This window comes from Diadema antillarum, unplaced genomic scaffold, assembly GCF_040938485.1.
Source record: "Diadema antillarum isolate AM-2024a unplaced genomic scaffold, OU_Dant_1.0 seq00001832_RagTag, whole genome shotgun sequence".
Lineage (NCBI taxonomy): Eukaryota > Metazoa > Echinodermata > Echinoidea > Diadematoida > Diadematidae > Diadema > Diadema antillarum.
Window position 1 is genome coordinate 141519 of NW_027272505.1, and position 20015 is coordinate 161533.

General features: G+C 38.5%; 1 protein-coding gene across 1 annotated transcript in view; it reads left to right on the plus strand.

The window, feature by feature from the left end:
- LOC139712628 (polypeptide N-acetylgalactosaminyltransferase 13-like) overlaps positions 1–20015 on the plus strand; it is a 74749-nt gene that overhangs the window by 35270 nt on the left and 19464 nt on the right. Inside the window, exons 5-8 of the mRNA XM_071624439.1 lie at positions 1915–2122; positions 14946–15116; positions 15701–15818; positions 17901–18218. Coding sequence (XP_071480540.1) covers positions 1915–2122; positions 14946–15116; positions 15701–15818; positions 17901–18218 — 815 coding nt within the window. The remainder of the gene's footprint in view (positions 1–1914; positions 2123–14945; positions 15117–15700; positions 15819–17900; positions 18219–20015) is intronic.

A 20015-nucleotide genomic window follows, 5' to 3' on the forward strand; every position in this document is an offset into this window, starting at 1 on the left:
AATTAAACATATTTTCATTTTTCTCGCATAACAAAATAGTACTTGACTTGCAAGGGAAAATAATACCTTTAGCGTATACACCAGTAGCATTCAGTGGAATGTGTACTTCTTTCAAAGACTAAAATTTTGTGGAATTCTGTTTATATTTTCCTTATGTATTTGATATCATAAACTGCAATAGTCTCCTCAACCAGCAGTAACCACGCAGAAACTTTTTAAAAATTCATAACTTTTGAATGGAAAGTCTGATTTTCCTCAAATTTTCACTGATGCATTCTGCTAATATTGAGCTGCATTCACTCAAACCACATGTATATATGAAGGTGGACTTGTCCTTTAACCACTTGTGATCTCCTTTAATTTTACAATCAAATGGGAATTTAGAGGAGCTGATGTGTCACTCGTAAGCCAGAATTATTACGGACCGTGATGATGCAATGCAGTTTGGCTTCACATATAAATGCATGGCTGGGTATGCTTGCAGCCAGGAACCACAGCATTAAATACATGTTCCTATAGACACCCATTTGGCATCAGAAACTGTCATCACTGTGCAAGAGATGTCTTGGGTGATCCAGAATGGCTGAGTGCCAAATAGGTGCGTTTGATAAATGGTTGCTATCATATACCCTGCATGTACAGAATTTCATGCGAGAGGCTCCAGGTTGTTTAAATAGCACATTGATACTCGCAGTACTAGGATAGTTGTCAATATTAACTTGCTCAAAAGAAAGCATGTTTCAATGCATTAGAACAGTGGAAATTACTGAAAAGCAAATCAGATGTACACAGTTGTCAAATCATATTTGCAGTGATCACCTATTATGATTTCATTGTTTCTTGGGTCTGTTTGTATGTTATTTGTACTGTATATCGTGTTTATGGTTGAAAATCAGAAACTATCATACTGTGATGTAGATCTCCTTCTCCCACTGTTAAAGGTGTGAACGTGTGATGCGAAATCTCATGAACTCTTGATTTTTATTTCATCATTTCTTTTATCAAAAACAGAGTTTCAATAGCGGTATAAATATTCATACCAGTTGTATATTTATATTGCACAATGCACAATGTATTTATTACTTCAAGTGAGAGTATCACTCATTGCTTCAAGATGCATAATCCACTTCAACAATTTACAATGAAACAAGAGTATGATCATATCATATATTTTAAGAGTATCATTATTAAACTTTGCATCATATGACATAAGCACCAGGGGCAAGAGGTGTCAGAATGTTGAGAAGAGCGTTTTTCAAATGTGAAAGTCCTGGCAAGCAAAAACCATTAAGGTATTGATTCAAGGGACAAAATAGTAATGGTCCCATATATCCATAACTGTGTCCTTGTGGCATTTTGTATTTCAGAGCAAGCTTTGTCATTTTTCCTTCTTTTTTCTGCTGATGAACAAAAAAAGAGAGGAAAAGATAAACAACAATAACAACAACTCCAAACAAGCAAAGCAGATGCTGATTCTGAGGTAAACGATGAATGATGGTACAATGTAACCAGAATGTAAAAGGTGTCTTTAGTTCAGTCGTTCTTTTACCTTTCAACTCGGCCAAATGGTTGCCATAGTAATGCAATGCTTCAATGCAAGTATTTTGCACCTCCATAATACCTTCCACTCCTCACCTGTGATTTTCCTCCCCTTCTGTTGATGAGCAAAAGAAAAAAGGAAGATAGACAACAATAACAACAACTCCAAACAAGCAAAGCAAAAGCTGATTCTGAGGTAACCAGAATGAAAAAGGTGTCTTACTGTAGATCAGTCGTTCTTCTACCCTTCAACTCGGCCAAATGGTTGCCATAGTAATGCAACACTCCAATGCAAGTATTTTGCACCTCCATAATACCTTCCACTCCTCACCTGTGATTTTCCTCCCCTCCCCCCTCCCCCTCATCCTACCACAGAGCATCTCGGCCAGCCCCTGGAGGACTACATCGCCAAGCTCCCCATCTCCATCCACGTGGAGAAGATGAAGGAGCGGTCGGGGCTGATCCGCGCCCGCATGAGGGGGGCCAAGGTCGCCAAGGGGCAGGTGCTCACCTTCCTGGACTCCCACTGCGAGGTGACGGAGGGCTGGCTGGAGCCGCTGCTGGCTCGCATAGCAGAAGACAGGTGAGTTCACATTCAGGCTGCTGGAATGCAAATAATATGATCTTGTTTAATATCCAGTGTGGATTCTTCAGTGTTGTTACTGTCCTATCAGAGGGCCCTGCCATTATTATGAACCTAGCATCGCCGTGTACTTTAATAATTATACTTGGGTCGAGAGAGACATGGTAGGTAAATCATCTTGTCCAAGGACGTAGGCGTGTGACAGGATTTGAACTCTGATTGAAAGTCAAGAGTCTTTCCCGTTATGCCATAGAGGTACCATGAAAGTAGTTTTGTTTTAGGGGGAAGAAGGGGTATCATGGACAGATTGGCTTCGATGAAGGTGGGTTCGGTGTGGTGTATCAAATAAACATTTAGCTTTAATAGTCTTGTCTCAATCCTTGCCTAATGGAAATTGACCAACAACACACCAAGATATTGACTTCTGTTATTTGAATTTTTGATGCAAATTTGTTTCAATTATTATCACAATGTGATGTGATGCTTGCCTGAGTCAGGGTGGAAAATTAAGAACTTTTACTGCCTGAAAAGGGATATTACGTGTTTTTAATTATGTGGAGGTGGTTCTAAATCGTGAATTTTTACCATGCGCATGAGTTTCTTTGAAGTTCCATTTTGCAAAGTATGCTCGGCAAATGTATGGAGAAAAATAGCCTTCTTTAATAGAAAGTGTGACATCAGTTGGGATTCTGTGCTCAAATAAAGGAAGAAAGGTGAACTCAATCAACTTTACACTCTTATAGTTTAGACACATTCTTTTTTGACAGTATGTACTGAACGTGGCAAAGTTGATGACAGTTAAGTGGCCATAAATCACTTTCACTTTGTTTTTCACTGACTTAGTGAGTTCGCTGTCCCTGTTGCTTTGATTTAGAATAATCCATCTTCCTTGAAGGTTAATGCTGTCCTTTAATAAACGCTGCGTGGAAGTGGCTGCCACCAAAAAGCGGGGCTGGCATAATTTGTCGCGAGGCAGCGGTACAGGGGGGAGAAGAGTAATAATTGGCAGGGTCGGAAGCCCCACGTCAATGCATTGGCAGCTGGCAGAAGTATGTGTACATGTATGAGGTGTGCGGGGCGGGGTAGGGTGAGTGTGGGGGTGGGGTAAGGTGAGTGTGGGGGAGTGGAATCCCTTCAGATGAGTCCAAAGAGGGCCCCATGTGACAAATGAATGATAATGAGGGGATTATGCAATCAGCTGAGCTCTGGCCATGCCATACTGCCCAGTGGAGTTAGTATTTAAAGTGAACTGACTCTCAACGTACAGATTGACTTTGGTCAATAGAGTATCCAACCAGGGGATGGTGCTTCATAAAGCTGTTCTTAAAGTTACGAACGACTTAGGAATGACTGGTGATCAGTTCTTGTGCTGAATTATTGAAATTCTGATAAGTATAGCACATCAGAACTGATCACCGGTCTTTCTTAAGTCGTTTGTAACTTTAAGAACGGCTTTATGAAACACCCCCCAGCAGATAGGCATGACTTTTATGAAAGCTCTGATGCAAAGTCATGGAGTCAGTAAGGTTTCACATAATCTTCATCAAGCAATGATAGTGATCAAAGTCAATACGCGTGTACGTGTATGGTAGATTGGGTGAGATGATGGCATCAGGGCATCACAAGTCTGCGGTTGGCTTCATCACAATTTTTCAGTAAATTTCCATCTTTAGAAATCAAACAAAAAAAGAACAAATTGTATCCTTGGCATCAAAGATGTACAGAATACCTATTTATTAAAAACTCAGCACCTGCAACTTTTTAATTGAAGTAGTTACTAGCACATGTTCTAAATTTTCAATCAGATTGTTTTGTTAGATTTTGTACAAACTGAAGGGAGTGCTGAGGGGCTGTGACTCCTTCACCTTGTATTCAAATACAAAATTTACTGTAAAACATGATATTTTAGCTGCATGAAATTTTTGCAAATTGGAGCCAACGACCTTTGTCACGGCATGAAATTTCCGCAAAGTGCGTCTAGCATTCAAAGCATATAGTGTAAACAAGAGCCTTCACGTGCATTTTAATTTCGTGAATCTTGGCTCTCGCGAAATATACGGAAATTAAAATGCATGCGAACATCCTCGTTTTACAGTACTTTTGTAGCCTTACTAGATTGCTGTTTCTTAAAATCATAACATTTCATAGTTTCATATCTTTTGTAACAACCTTCCACAGTTTGTGTCGGATTATAAATGCAACTGCTTCTACAGGACTGGTGATAGTCTGTATGATTGCTTCGACTCCATTCATCAAAGTCAACCTGATGAAAAAATAGAGTAGTGTTTTGCCTGTAACCATTTACTTTGATGAGTTGGCCAATTGGGAAGTCCACTGGCATGGTCTCTTTCCTGATTGGCACTGATGTTTGGAAACTACATGTAATTGCCAATGTACAGAGATTGCCCAATTCCCTTAATCCTTATGGTGTCGCCATGGCATTCCTGTTGGAGTGAAGGACATTGTTAGCCTGAGTGGGCTAGCTGATTTAAATTGGGTCAATTTTTTTTTTTTTTTTAAATCAACCGAGTGGTAATGAAAAAAGCATGGATCAACATGCCTGGACATACAAGTAGGGTGTCTGGAGTTTTTCCCAACTTTTGAAATTCAGTGAAAAGCCAATTATGAACTCTATTGTTTTTTATTGGACTTGCGTGTTATAAGATAGGGGCACATTCTTTCATCCGCAGGTTGGCAGCGCACGATCAGACACCCTGATATAAGTATCTGTAAGGAAGATTGCATTAGAGTCGCAAAAAATGTCCACCATGGATAATAATGTGTTATTGATGCAGAGAGCACTCAAGTCAGTTGGTTGCACCGCACTGCTTTTAAGACTGAAAAAGCTGAATCCACATAATAAGATGTGATATATGTGCCTACCATAATGCTAATGGACTGGTAGCATGATATGCACATCAGTTACCCTTAGAAGCCTACTGTTCCTAAATGTCATTTTGCATTGTATGAAAACAGATTTTCAACAGTGATGGCAGAGTTTAAAGGGAAAGACGACCATGAAAATTAGTGTATTTGAATAGATGCAGAAAAATGAGAGGAACAGGATTTTTTTTTTTTCATAAAGTGCTAGGTTTTGCAGTTCGCCATGTGTGAGTCCTGAAAAGGACTGTTGGAATGAAAGGGGGAAATGAGATGATAGGAGACGAAAAAGCGAAAAAGTGAGTGAGAGTATTCTTTCTAGAGTGTGTAGTCCTAAAGAGGACTGTGAACCAGAGAAGAGTATGTCAGAGCAAGGAGAAGGACTCGATGTTTCGGACAGTTGACTGTCCGTCCTCAGGAGTGAGTAAAGGCTGGAGATGCAGGAGATTGTAGGCAGGATTTTTTTCATTCATTCATTCATTTATCTGTGAGTGTTTGAGCAAATTCTGAGCACAATCTAAGAAAATATTTGTTGTTGTTGATCAAATCAAGCACAAATTGGCATCATGTGTAGCATTTTAGGTCACTCCAATTTGCTCGTATTATGAAATAATTAGGTGATCCGAGTATCCTCTCGTTAATTAATTGTCATTGTCCCATCAAGTAGATTTCCAATCATACATGCAGCAGTAATACAGTCATTATCAGTATTTTTTAGAACTTATCTTCCGTCCCCATAAAAAAATCTATTATCAATAACAGGAAAGAAAGAAAGAGAGAGAGAGATGTACATCAAAATGTTGCCAATTTGTGCTTGATTGATCACAAGTTCTAAAAATCAAAACTTTCATAGTTTTCAGCAGAATTTGCTCATATTTTTCACTGTCTTCAAGTCCTTTTCTGCTTCTAATCACACAAACTAATCTTATGGGTTGACTTCCCCTGTAAAGAACATACAAGCATAGAAATAACACCAGATGAGATCAACAATGCACCCCTAACAAACAGGCAGAATACAGGCACCCCTTAACCCTGTCATTGCTGAAAACAAGAGCATTTTATATAAAGAGCAATGACAATAGTGACATGCTCATTGCAAAAATTTTGAAATTTGGGTCGCGTCTGTTTGATTCAGCGTTCTCACTGTAAAAGAAAAAGAAAAAAACTTTGGGTCGCGATTATTTACAAAGAGCTGACCTGCACATGTTATGAATGGTATGCTTTAATACTACACGTGTACATGTAGTCTGCGTCTCAAGGCCAATTCAATATGCTGTTGCATGCCACAGCATGGTAAAAATAGCAAGGTGTGACACGCAATGTGCATTTTGGGATATAAAGTCTCAAAATTTTTTCCACCATCGTTCTTACTCCACAACTTCACATCAGTAAATTTGTGTAGTAATTTGTGCAATTTGGATCGCAACCAAAATCTCGCAAAAAAGTGCATTATTTCTGTTCTCACTGTGAAAGTTTTGAAAAAAAACCCACACATTATATTTGGTGCAATGAGAATGGCACCTACATTAAAGTTGACCAGGTTCTTCAAAGTCATCATTTCACAAGTAGTGCATAAAATATACACTCCGCCAAAATATGGTGGATGGATGCTCGTAATACCTGGGGAGAAATTCTATCTTTAGGCATTTGTGATTATAGCGTTATGTGTGTGGAATTTGTGATTTAACCACGTTACAGATGATAGCATAATTGAGCGAAAGGCCATAAAGTGATAGAGCAAATGATGGTAGAGAAATTGAGTAAATGAAGATAGAGCAGTGTAGTAAAAGAAGCCAGTCTATGAACTTTTTTTTTCACATTTTTGCGTAAGAATTTTTATTTGCTTTTTCATGCATTCCAGCTTGTGACTGCCTGATTGTAAACTGTAATGATTCATTACAAGTTTATTCCCTCTAAATCTTTGTTACGCTGGTATTACATTTACTTGCACAAGTGTGCTGATTATGGGGTCTGATGGTGAATGATACAAAATATATGCCTCATATGATATTTTCACCATTGATACAGACACTTTTACAATACTCTGAGTGGAAAATAGAATAGTTAGTCATCAGAGCAAGTGAACTTTGGGTTTGGGTCCGTGAAATTGTGTAAATCTTCCCAAATTCACTCGACTCAATGGGCAAGTCTCTGCCTACAAAATTTTTAGGACACTTTCCTGTGAATTGCATCATGAGGCTACTGTTGCTCGTATACTGTAAATAATAACAGCTGCTTCTACTCCTCGTGAGAGCACTGTCAACTAGACAAAGACAGCCATCTTGTATGATCTGGGCAGTGCTTTCAGAACTGATTACACTCTGCTTTTTTTTTCTTTTTTTTTTTCAGGAAATTGTAAGTGCATTAGGCAATTTAGATTGTAATTGTTGTGTCTACCGGTGGTGCATGTCCTTTGCATCTTCGGACCAGATCGCTCTAGCGAAAATTGGCTAATGTTCACCCTGAATAGTGGGAGTGCAAGTTTAAAGTCTGTTTAAAACTGAAATACCGTGTTTGATGTACATGTAGTTTGATGTACATGTAGTTTGATGGTGGATCTTGTGGAGAGTGCACAAATGGCTTCCGCTTCCCATGTCATCTGAGAGTATTACATTGTTGTACATCTTCAGAAATGGCAAGACCTGCCCAGATGTTTTGGGTGCATTTCGGATTATTGTATGTCAATCTCCTTTGTCAGACAGTAGCACAAAGTCTTCGTGATGAATTTTGAAGACCACACATCAGAAGAAATTAATGGGACTGTTATGTTCATAATGAGGTGGATACATGGCTGATTTTAGATGTAGAGAGAAGTGGCAGTGCTTTTGCAAAGTTCTTTCTTTTATATGTCCTGTATAGTCAGACTTATATTGTAGATCAAACTTTGTGCTAAAAGTAACAAAATGGAGGCATGTGGCAGACTTGAATTTCAGCATATTTATAGCAGAAACAGTGGAAGTTCTAGCCATGATAATGAATGTGATGTCTGAATGAGTCTGTGCATTTTCTGTGTTGAAGCCTTACTCATGCTGTACAGTACATAATATCATACAGTAAACACGTACAAAAAGTATATCAAATGCCAAGATATGAATAGCAACCATTCGTCCTTTGGACTGACTCGTGTAATTACAGTTCATCACATGATTACAAAAGGATTACTCAGGTTGATTGCATTCCAATTTGATCTTTGTTTGTTATTTGGAAAAACAGACAAAACAAAAATAACTTTTCATAAATGGAGAAGTTAATGCCTGGAAGCAAGGCTAAACAATGGAAATAGAAGTACCCCCAGACACAATCCGTAATCCTTCACTCAATTTCTCATGGGGCGACAATGGAAAACGAGGGAAAACCCGTCTGACAGTCATATCCCCCACGCTGCGACCACGTAGGATTCTGCGAGCATTGTGCTGTTATTCTTAGTCATCAACTCCGTGATACGTGAGAGCAGTCTACAGCTTGTGTTTGATGGCCAAAACCAAGCAAATACCAACAACCCCTTTAAAAAACACTGTGAAGCTAAATACTGTAAAAACTAGAAACATTCACAGAATGAAACTTTCGGAAATTTGAGCCAATTGCCTTTTTTCACGGCACAAAACTTTCACAAATGGCCACTCGCATTTCATGCATTGTGTTGACAAACATTTTTGTGAATCTTGGCTCCTCGCAAAATTCGTGAAAGTTTATTTCACATGAAAATTTCTGGTTTTACCATATCTCTGGTGTAGAAATTTCCTTTAATCTCAAAAGAGAGTGGGTGCACTAAAACTGATTTTGTAAATGTGAGTAAAAAATTGTGTGCATTGACAAATATGTACAGAGTCTAGGCCTAAAATTTTGGTGTGTTTGATTCTAGGGATTTAGAGATCAAGCATTGTGTTTTGAAAGCAACAAGGACTTACCAGTAACAAGTAACTGTGTGAGCCTTTAGTAGTATGGCTTTAGGAATTAAACTTTTCCCAAGTTTAACCTCTAAATTTCAGCTGTATGCATGTCCCAAATTCATTGTTGACCATTTTTTCATACTAATATCACAATGCATCGTATTGCTGTAAAGTTATCTTATGGAATCCAGTGATACAGTCTTGATTTGATATGAAGTGTATATCTCCCATCCGTGAAAACTTGTAGAGTGTCAAATGGAAAGATGGAAAATTCAGATCTGTCAGTACGTTTTCTCAAGCCAAAGAGCCTCTCCTTTTATACCCCAGCCAGAATTCCCATGGGCAATAATTTGTTAAGTTGGTGAAGTAACGGCAGCACGAACTGATCCAAGTTTATGAAATTTACTCCTAAAACAATCTGGATTCTCAGGTATCAGGAGGTTCAGATAATTGACAGATGGGTATCAATATGATATATGAACTGTTGCATTCACATTTGTCTCCGAAGCCAGAGTGGAGGGAAAAAAAGTTTTGCTCTTTTACTGTGGACTGTTCACACTTGTGCCTCCCTTACCCTCCCCAAAGCAGGGGGGCACAGTCTATATACGTCACTGGCTCATCAAAGCCAATGCTGACTGATCAGCCCACACGCACAGAAATGGCGCTCCTGACCCGCTTTTTTAGGAAAGTCATTAACTCGCCACTACTAGGTTGTGTGCATGCCAGCGTGTGGTGCAGGCCGCCCTAGGGCATAAACCCTCCACTGAGATTTTGTCCCAGAAGCCAACAAGTTTGCTAGTGCACGGGAGAGGCTTTTGTTACCCCAAAAATCATTCACACATTGACTTTGGAGGGGATAACCCCCTCATTGTGGGCCATTCTCCATGACTCGGAAACAAGCGTGAACGAGGAATGGCTGACAAAGCTAGTACTTTGCACAAATGTATCTGTTGTGCACAATGAAAGACCTTGACCTGTTGTTAAGATGTACAAAATACAACATTGTACATGTATGCACATGAATACTATTTTGTGTAATATTTGGATACAGCTACAGATTGACTGACAAAAAAAAAAAGCCCCCACCCCCATTCCCCCCCCCCCAAAAAAAAAGAGAAAAAGAAATAGATTTTAGGAATAAATCCTGTCCTTGACCTTGAATCTTGGTACAGTTGTATATGAACTTGAAATTACAGTGTAGCTGGAGATCGATACGTGGGATGTTGTGCGATGTTAGGAGCACCGTTTGAACAAAATGAATAATTGGATATGATTAAGGTACAGTCATAGTGCCTCTCTGTAAAAAACAAAAAAAAAAATGTTTTAAAACAATCATGCAGAACAACAATTTTTCCCAGTCGTGGGGGAAGGATAATAATATGGCAACTAAAAACTTCATATGCTATATTTTATGCTTGAATATTTTGTTTTCCTTCAAAATCTGTACAAGAGTTTTCTCAATGTGCCTTTGTGAGACTGCCTAACACAGTGTAGGGTATCACTTCTGTGGGAATGTTTTTAGCTAAGCGTGCATCACTAATGCGGTTAGACATGTAAATCATGATATAAGGCATAACCTTGAATAGTTATGAGAACAGCAACCTCAAAAAAAAACCCATGTGTACATGTATTAACCATTCTTGGCTTCTGTCCCTACCAAGCGTGTAGTGTAGCATTTTATATTCAACTTTACACAGTTCCATACATAGTGCTGTTTGATGATTTTAGAATCACTGAGCTTTATTTTTTGTTTAAACAAATTTTCAAACATTTAACAGTGACATTGCAGTCTTGAGTAAGAAGTTCTGGGTGAAAAATCCTGCCCACACATACATTGTAGTACACTGTACATGTATGCAACAAGCGACATTTTGATTCCCGCCACCCCCCCCCCCCCCTTCCAGGGTTAGCTTGCATCATTGTGGTTTATGATGTGCCGTGGTATGTGTGTGTGTGTGTTGTATTCTACATGAAATCCTGGGCCAAAAATATTTAAAGACAAAAGGCAGCTGTCTGATTTATACATCCTGTGTCTGGGCAGCTCGTGTGCTGCCAGAAAAAAATAAAAGATAAAGACTGATTAAAAAAAAATGAAATATATGAGTGGAGCAAAGCTTTTCACAATGATTCAGTGAAATTGTATTGTTGGTTTATAAAACACACACACACACACACACACACACACACACACACACACACACAGATCCTCCCCCCCCCCCCAAAAAAAAAAAACACAAAAAAACAAAAAAAAAAACAAAAAAAAAAACCCACAACAACAACAGCAACAACCCAAGGCATGAGAAGGTAATAATTGGGTGAAGAGAAGTAGTCTACACATCTATGTATAAACTAATAACTTAGAGTACCCAGTATTCATTCTTTTGATCAGAGCTTGATAAAAAAAAAAAAAAACTGATATGAACTACCAGCAGTTATAGTTAATCTGATGGTACAGTTTCTGTTGAGGTGGGGTTTGCCATTTCCAACATTTTTTGATGATGATTTTTTGAGATAATGAGAAACCTCTTATGAAATATGAAAGAGCACAATAATTTATAAGAGCAATTCAAAGTTTGTATGATGAAAATTGTTTTTTAAATGGCTGAGATAACATCCAAAACAAAGCAATCATGATAAAAGGTGGGACCCACCTTTTATTAGGATCACTTTGTTTTACTTTGCTTTTGGATATCTTGGCCATTTCATAACCAGTTTTCATCAAATAAGGTTTGGATTTCTCTTAGAATTGTAATTGATGTTATGGACACACTACATACTATAATAACACAGACTAGGCTGTGGCATTGAGTGTCACGCACAATGGAAAGGCGGAATGAAAAATATCCCCGAGGCAGGGATATTTTGATTTATTCCTGTTAAGTATGAAAATGATAGATTCAGGAAAACATCGAGATACATAGTGTTCTGTTGGACCAAAGACTATATGTTGTTGATGTAGTAGGTATGGTTTATACAGTCAAACCTGTCTCAACGGCCACCGGTCTATAGCGGCCACCTGCCATACAGGCAGGCACTACAAAAAGTCCCTCTGAGAAGAAGGCCGTCTTGAAGACCCTGTCTGTAGCGGCCACCTGTCAAAAGTGGCCTCCTTTTTCGTCTTCCTTGGCTGGCGGCAATAGACAAGTTTGACTTTGTCACATTATCTGTTTACTTAGTATTATACCCATTCTTCAGTGTCTCTGTTCGTTTGAGTTTTTGGGTGTGTTTTTGTTTTGTTCTGTTTTCAAACATTGCAATATTAGTCAAGTTGCCCCTTCTCAAAGCTGCCTCAGAGAAAGAAAATTTTGCAGCACGTCTATGTACACTATTTTTGGGCTGCATTAGACGTGTATCTTAAAAAAAAAAGAACAAAAAAAAAGCGGTAGTCACCTGCGCATTGCAACACTGCAGCAGGTAGACTATCTCTCCCTCTCTCTCGCCCCCTCCCCCTCCTTTTGAGTATTTAGACACAGTACTAGCAAGCCATTCATGTAATTTTGCATGACCTTGTCAATATCCTGTTGTTTGGTGGTTGGGAGGTGAACTCCGCATGATGCTACAAGCTCAAGAATCCATGGCAACAACAACAACAACATGGTGGCTGATATACTCTCACTATATGTGTCACTTTATATAAATATACAATATTATACAAAATATGTTTATTATGTATTCAGCATGTACATTTTAATGTATGCTACATTGTACAGACATTGCAAACTGGTAAAGTGAATTCTTTGTTTACCTATTTCAAGAAGGACTTGCGGTGGTCCAAGAGGAAGGAAATTTAGTTTGGATGACGGGAGAGAAATATCTAGGTCTCTGGAAGATTTAGGGGAAATCTGACTGAAAATATGAAAAAAAAAAAGTTAAATCCATGCACAGATTAGTAAAGGGCATCAAACATATTGCACATTGGAGTATACATTGCATGTACACAGTATATGCCAAGAGACCTGTGTTGGTGACCTTTTTGTGACAAGGATTTTGTTAATGTCTTGTGTGAATTTTTTGTGAAGTGTTTTTGTTCCACATTTTGTTTCTCTATGGAAGCATCTTTTGAGAGTCTACTTAACCTGTTGAAGATGGTTTGATTGTGCTACAACACACATTTCCCATAGACACCTTCCCAAATATACTCAGGACACATCCTCAACGGGTTAATACACACACTTTGCATGACAGAAGAAGTCTTCATTCCCACATTCACATTTTCAGGAAAAATGTATTATACAGCTGTATATTTTACAGGGGGTAATTTTCGTGATATCGCATCGCAATTTCCAATGCATCTTTAGTACCACTCCTGCACGAACTATCTTTTGTGTTGCAGTTGTACTTCCAAAGAAGTGTCCAGCATACCATTTGAAGCATTATTCATCAGCTGAAATATTGCTATTCAAATTAAAGTTGAAAAAAAAAATACTCCCTGTTTCAGTCCTTTCTGTGTGTGAGTGTAGGAAACAAGCTGTAGGATCACCAGGGGAAAGTGTTTCATGGTCACATGACCCGGACAGATATTAATAGGTGCCCTTGGGACACCACATGGGATGATACACTGACAGTTAGATAGAGGTTTAAAATTTAGTTTCCTTTGTCTAGTTGACCTAATTGTTTGCTGATACGTTGCCAGTAATGCTGCTCAGCTTTCAACGAAAACATCCTCCTGGCACACCTGTATGTGAGATATGTTTTCCCTTCTCTTCCTTTTCCTTGATTTTTCCAATCCCCAGCCCCTCCCCCACCCACCCCATTCTGTCCAGGCGTGCCCCTCTCTGTTCCTTTCTCTATCTGTCAGTCAGTCAGTCTGTCAGTCAGTCAGTCTGTCTATCTGTCTGTCTGTCTATCTCTCTGTTTCTCTCACATTCTTTCTCCTTTTCTATCACTATCAGCCTATCTCTGATTCTGTCTCTCTTTCTGTTTTCTCTCCCCCAGTCACTCTCCTTTTCTTTGTCTGTCTCTTTGTCTGTCTGTTTGTCTGTCTGTCTGTATGTATGTCCGTCTCTCTGTCTCTCTGTCTGTCTGTATGTCTGTCTGTCTGTCTCTCTGTTTCTTTCGCAGTCTGTCTTTCTCCTTTTCTATCACTATCAGCCTATTTCTGATTCTGTCTCTCTTTCTGTTTTCTCTCTCCCAGTCGCTCTCCTTTTCCTTGTCTGTCTCTTTGTCCGTCTGTCTGTCTGTATGTATGTCCGTCTCTCTGTCTCTCTGTCTGTCTGTATTTCTGTCTGTCTGTCTCTCTGTTTCTTTCGCAGTCTGTCTTTCTCCTTTTCAATCATTATCAGCCTATTTCTGATTCTGTCTCTCTTTCTGTTTTCTCTCTCCCAGTCGCTCTCCTTTTCTTTTTCTGTCTCTTTGTCCGTCTGTCTGTCTGTATGTATGTCCGTCTCTCTGTCTCTCTGTCTGTCTGTATTTCTGTCTGTCTGTCTCTCTGTTTCTTTCGCAGTCTGTCTTTCTCCTTTTCAATCATTATCAGCCTATTTCTGATTCTGTCTCTCTTTCTGTTTTCTCTCTCCCAGTCGCTCTCCTTTTCCTTGTCTGTCTCTTTGTCCGTCTGTCTGTCTGTATGTATGTCCGTCTCTCTGTCTCTCTGTCTGTCTGTATTTCTGTCTGTCTGTCTCTCTGTTTCTTTCGCAGTCTGTCTTTCTCCTTTTCAATCATTATCAGCCTATTTCTGATTCTGTCTCTCTTTCTGTTTTCTCTCTCCCAGTCGCTCTCCTTTTCCTTGTCTGTCTCTTTGTCTGTCTGTCTGTTTCTGTTTAACTGTTTCTTTCTATCAAGTCTTTCTCCTTTCATTTCTATTTCTATCAGCCTCTTTTTAATGTATCTCTCTGTTTCTCATTCTCTCCAGCTGTTTTTCTTTCTCTCCCAGTCTCCTTCGTTCTCCTCTTCAGTCTCTGTCAGCCTCTGTCTGTTTGTCTGTCTGTTAGTGTGTTAGTCTATGTCTTTCTCTGTCTCTCTTCAATGAACTGTCGATCAAGGTGTGTTCAGTGCAGCAGTCTACTATAATCATAGTTTCTGTTTCATGGATTCTGTTGATTCCTCCTTTTCTGCAGGACGACGTCCGTCTGTCCGGTGATCGATGTCATCAGCGACGACACCTTCCAGTACCAACACGGGAATGACCCCCAAATGGGCGGCTTTGGCTGGTCCCTATTCTTCAAGTGGTATCCTGTACCCAAGAGGGAGCAGCTTAGGCGGAAAGGGGATCCAACAGAGCCAGTGAGGTAATTACCATTTGTAGGCCATAACCCATTAGTAACTGAAACACCTGAAACCACCCCATCCATTTTTTACTAGTTTTATCATAGCAAATCATAATTCAAATTCCAAGTCAAAGCACTTGTTTGACAAGGCATTGTTGTATCGAGCATGATACTATCAGTGAATGTCAATTGTGTTGCCAGGATATTGAAATTGTACATAGAAGAAAAACCCCATAAATGTTGGGGAATGTCAAGTCATGTTATCCAAGGAACTACAGGCCTTTTCTCCTGTACATGAATGCATAATGTGTAGATTCATCTGATATTTCTTTTGTTTAAAAGTAAACAGACATTTTATTTTGTCTTGTGTTATAGATTTGATTTTTTCCATGATGTGATTAAAGGCTATTCAGTCCATACAGAGAAAAATACAGATTTTTTGGTCAAGAATGACATCATTACTGTCACCTCAGTGTGATATACTGCATAATACAGCTTGTACATTCAGCTGAGAAATTTGCTAGAGATTCATGTTTCATAGTTTAACTTGTATTTTTTGTCTCCCCCTTCCCACTCCCACCCCCCCCCCCCCCATCCTAATGCAGATCGCCGACAATGGCTGGAGGTCTCTTTGCCATCGACAAGTCATATTTTGAGGAGCTTGGGCAGTACGACCCAGGCTTCAACATCTGGGGAGGGGAGAATCTCGAACTGTCTTTCAAAGTAAGACAAGTGTTTAGTGAAAAAGTATACTAGGAACTTACTTTTGGATTACACCATGTGTGTATGGTCTCTTGAAAGTACTGTAATATTCGTATTGGAGGGACTGCAGAAAAGAAGTGTTGATGGTTTAAAAAAAAAAGGTAGCCCCTGTTATCTGTTGAAAAAAGGGAAAAAAATGTGTTCTTTTATCTGTATGCTAACAGAGAGAGAGAACACTTAGTTTGGGAGGATATTATCCAAAAGAGCAAAACATACTGCATTCACTTGCAAATTTGTCAACATTACAAATGTGACATATAGTAACTTTTAATATGGGTAATATTTCAAAAGCTACATATATGGCTCTATAACCAGTAAGCTAACTTAGAACAAATTATTAAGATTTAGATGTCAGTGAAAAACTTTAATGAGGTGTCCTGTAGCTACATGATATAATAATGGTTGGCATGGTCGTGTGATTCAAATGTCCTTTTTCATTTCATGCAATTGTGTGTGTACAAGAGGCCAAGTACATTATATACCGTTTTCCATGAAGTTACTAGGATATTGAAATTTCCCCTAAATCTTTGTAAATTCCTGAGCTTCACATTGCTGCCAAGAAGTGAATCTTAGTTCCTGATTGAAAAGTTGTCCAGGTGGAGGTACAAACCAGTGTAGGTCATGCCTATGCCTATACAATGTATATCAATACACACATACCCACAATGTACAACTGTACTTGTATGTATTCTACGTAACAGTGACTACCTTGGATGTATGTATAAGTGACTCTGCTAAAGGTAGATCTAATCCCATAACAAGCCATAGGCCTTGATGAGTATTACTCCATTGTCTTTCAGTCTTCTTTGTTTTTGTTTGTTTGTTTGTTTGTTTTAAATGGGGGCATTAGGCCTGTGAAGGTTGTGGGATGTGAAATTATATATTGTGATCTCTATTTACAGTTTGTACCATCTAAAATTAGAAACACTCCTTACCTACAGAGTGATCTGCAAAACTTCAGTTGTGTTAGTCACCAAACTGTATGTCTTCAAGACTCTATTTTGGTGAGAATTTAGTGAGACCCAGGAGACTTGTTTCTATGGTAATAATTGACTGCTGAATGCTAAAAAAACAACAACAAATTAACAAACAACAAACAAAATCTTCTGTGCAATGTGCTTTTGTCTTCACACTAAAATTTACAGCAGTTTCATAAACATCACATGTAGTTTACAGGAACTCTTGGCATATTCAACTGTGCTGTGCACACTTGTGTCACTGCACTTATACATTTAGAGTGATCTAGTTTTTTGGGTGTGAAAGGGGTTCCAAGTCACATTCTATTAAAGAGAGGATGTGAGGTTGACACACATCTAATGCCAGTGGCAGATATCGTAATTAGGAGAGACAGGAAGATCAAGGGGGCCCATGATGTGTCAGTCTATGCTGAGAAAATGTTTCTGCTTAAACTTTGGTGGTACATACATAACATGTACATGTATCATGTGAAAACCGTAAAGTTGCTTGTATTTGTGCAGGCATGATATTGATGGTGGTGAGTGAAAGTACACTGTATGTTTCCAGTGATGAGCAATAATATTCTGATTATCACCCGTTTGATTGCTGTAAAGTACAATGTAAAGATATAATAAACAAGAAAAATGCTGTTTTTGTTGTTTTTTATCTGCTTATTTTCTTTCCAGCTTTGGATATGTGGAGATAAAATGAAGCTCATAGAGTTTATGAGTGTATACATTAGTCTATGATATTACAAGTGTATTTTAGATAATGATAATGATGATGATCAATAATGTTAATGTACACGCACATTGACGTGAAACACAGTGTATATGAGGCTATGCGCTTTCATAAGGCAAGGAACGACTATGCTAAAATAATATGATTTCATTTGCAATGATACCGAGTTTCGTGTTTGTTTAGACATTGAAAAGAAGCATTTTAAAGGCAGATGTGAATTTTTTACTGATGTTGGTACTTTGTCTTGAATTCTTCGGTAGATTATTATGTAAAGTATCTTAAATGTATGGTGATATGCAAAAACAACAAAAACACTTTTCGGGGCATGTTTAATTTTTTTCCCAGCTTTGGATGTGTGGAGGCAAGCTGGAATTCATCCCCTGCTCCCACGTCGGCCACGTGTTCCGCAAGAAGTCCCCCTACCACTTCCCGCCCGGCACCAACTACGTCAACAAGAACAATAAGCGGCTGGCCGAGGTCTGGCTGGACGAGTACAAGAACTTCTACTACCGTATATCGCCCTCGGTGGCCAAGACGGACCCAGGCGACCTGTCGGACCGACTCAACCTGAGGAGCAGCCTGAACTGCAAGTCCTTCAAGTGGTACCTGGAGAATATCTACCCAGAGTCATCCTGGCCGGTCAACTACCAATTTATGGGGGAGGTCAGTCCTAGACCTTGATTTTTTTTTTTTTCAAATTAATAATTTTTACTTCAAGCTGTTTTTGTTGTTGTTGTTCTTACAACTGATTGACAAATTACTCTTCAACGAAGTAAATGCACATGTATTGTTCAGTGTTTTTAAGTACAAAATAGCCATGATAAAAATCATAGGCATACATGTACATACAACTTTTGGGTATTCGAACTCGACTGGATGCAAGAATTATTGATATGAATAAAAATGAAGTACCTGCGGCTACAAGGAATAAGAGCCATCACTGGCTACAGGGCAGAAACTTGGTAGTCTAGTGGATATGATGCCCATCTAGCAGTCAGTAGGTTGTGGGTTCAATCCTACCAGAGTACAATGTTTATGATTTATTCCCATGAATTTGATCATGACCATTACTCCAAATACTGAATAATCAATATGTATTTACTTTGATGATGGGCAGTTTGCCAATCAGTTGCAACAGACACAACACGACATGAGAAATCGTTAATTGAGGCTAGGAGTTTATGACAACATCACCACCAGCAACAATGAACATATTTTCAGTATTCTGAGAGAAGGAAATTAAAAGGATGATGATTCAGTTTGTACCTGTAACTGTTTAAAGGCAAGGGAGTTCTGCTCAGTATTACCATACTTGCCAACTAATAAGATTTTATCAGATTCAGTAAGATTTTTTACATTGAAGATAGCAAAATAAGATTTTCTGTCGGAGAAATAAGATTTAAAAAAAAAAATTTGGATATACATTGTACAGTACCTTCATGTGTATTTTCTGAAGATTTGACTGAAAGTAAGATTTTTAACTTCAGTTTGCGTATAAAATAAGATTTTTGCAATCCACGAGTAAGATATTTCATCTTGAAATGTTGGCAGGTATGTATTACTGAAAGGGGCAATGTACAGTATATCTCCCCTTCCCCTCCCCCAGTGTACATGTAGAGGAGGGGTGAGCTAGCCATGAAAGAGTCATGACAATAACACAATTGACACAATAATACTCTCTTTGTTTTCCCCAGTGGTTAATGACCCAGAGAATCTCCAGTGATATGTTTGTAACTCCCCTGTGTGTTTCCCTACCATCACAAAACATGTGCAATATATTTTAAGAGTTTGGTATTAGATCTCTATCCCATTTCATGATATTGGAACTCTTCTATAAGTTTCTCATTACTGATAGCTAATTCAATTTCCACTAATAGTGCACATGTTTATGTTTGGTGTGTTGCATCTTTAATATTTCAAAATGTGCATGAAATATTATAAAAGTCTTTAGAGTTTGGTATGTTCTCCATCCTAATTGAATGAGTTTGATGTTCTTCTCCTTAGACTTGCCATTACAGTGACTGATAGAATTTCCACTATTAGTCACTGTCTTTTTAGTGCATTACATGACTTCACAGCGTAATATGAGTATTTATATAGAGGTTGGTACGATTTCCCAGATAATGCTCTTGTGATTTTTTAGACTTCCCATTATTGTAAACTAATAGAATCTCCAATTATAAACATGTGTTTGTCTTTAATGTCATGCATTACGTCACAATGCTCTTGAAGTGTATTTTTACAGTCTGATGTGTTCTTCATCATGACTCAGTGATGTTTTGAATATCTGTTAATATCCCATTAATATTAGCTATCAAATGAAATAACCTGTAATACGATTATGTTCTTCTTAAAATGTACTGCAGAACTTCACAATGAATGTGCATAGAGGGTACTTGTTTTATTTGTTTTCAAATTTTGTTCAAGTTTCTTTCTTTTTTTCTCCATCCTGGATCCACA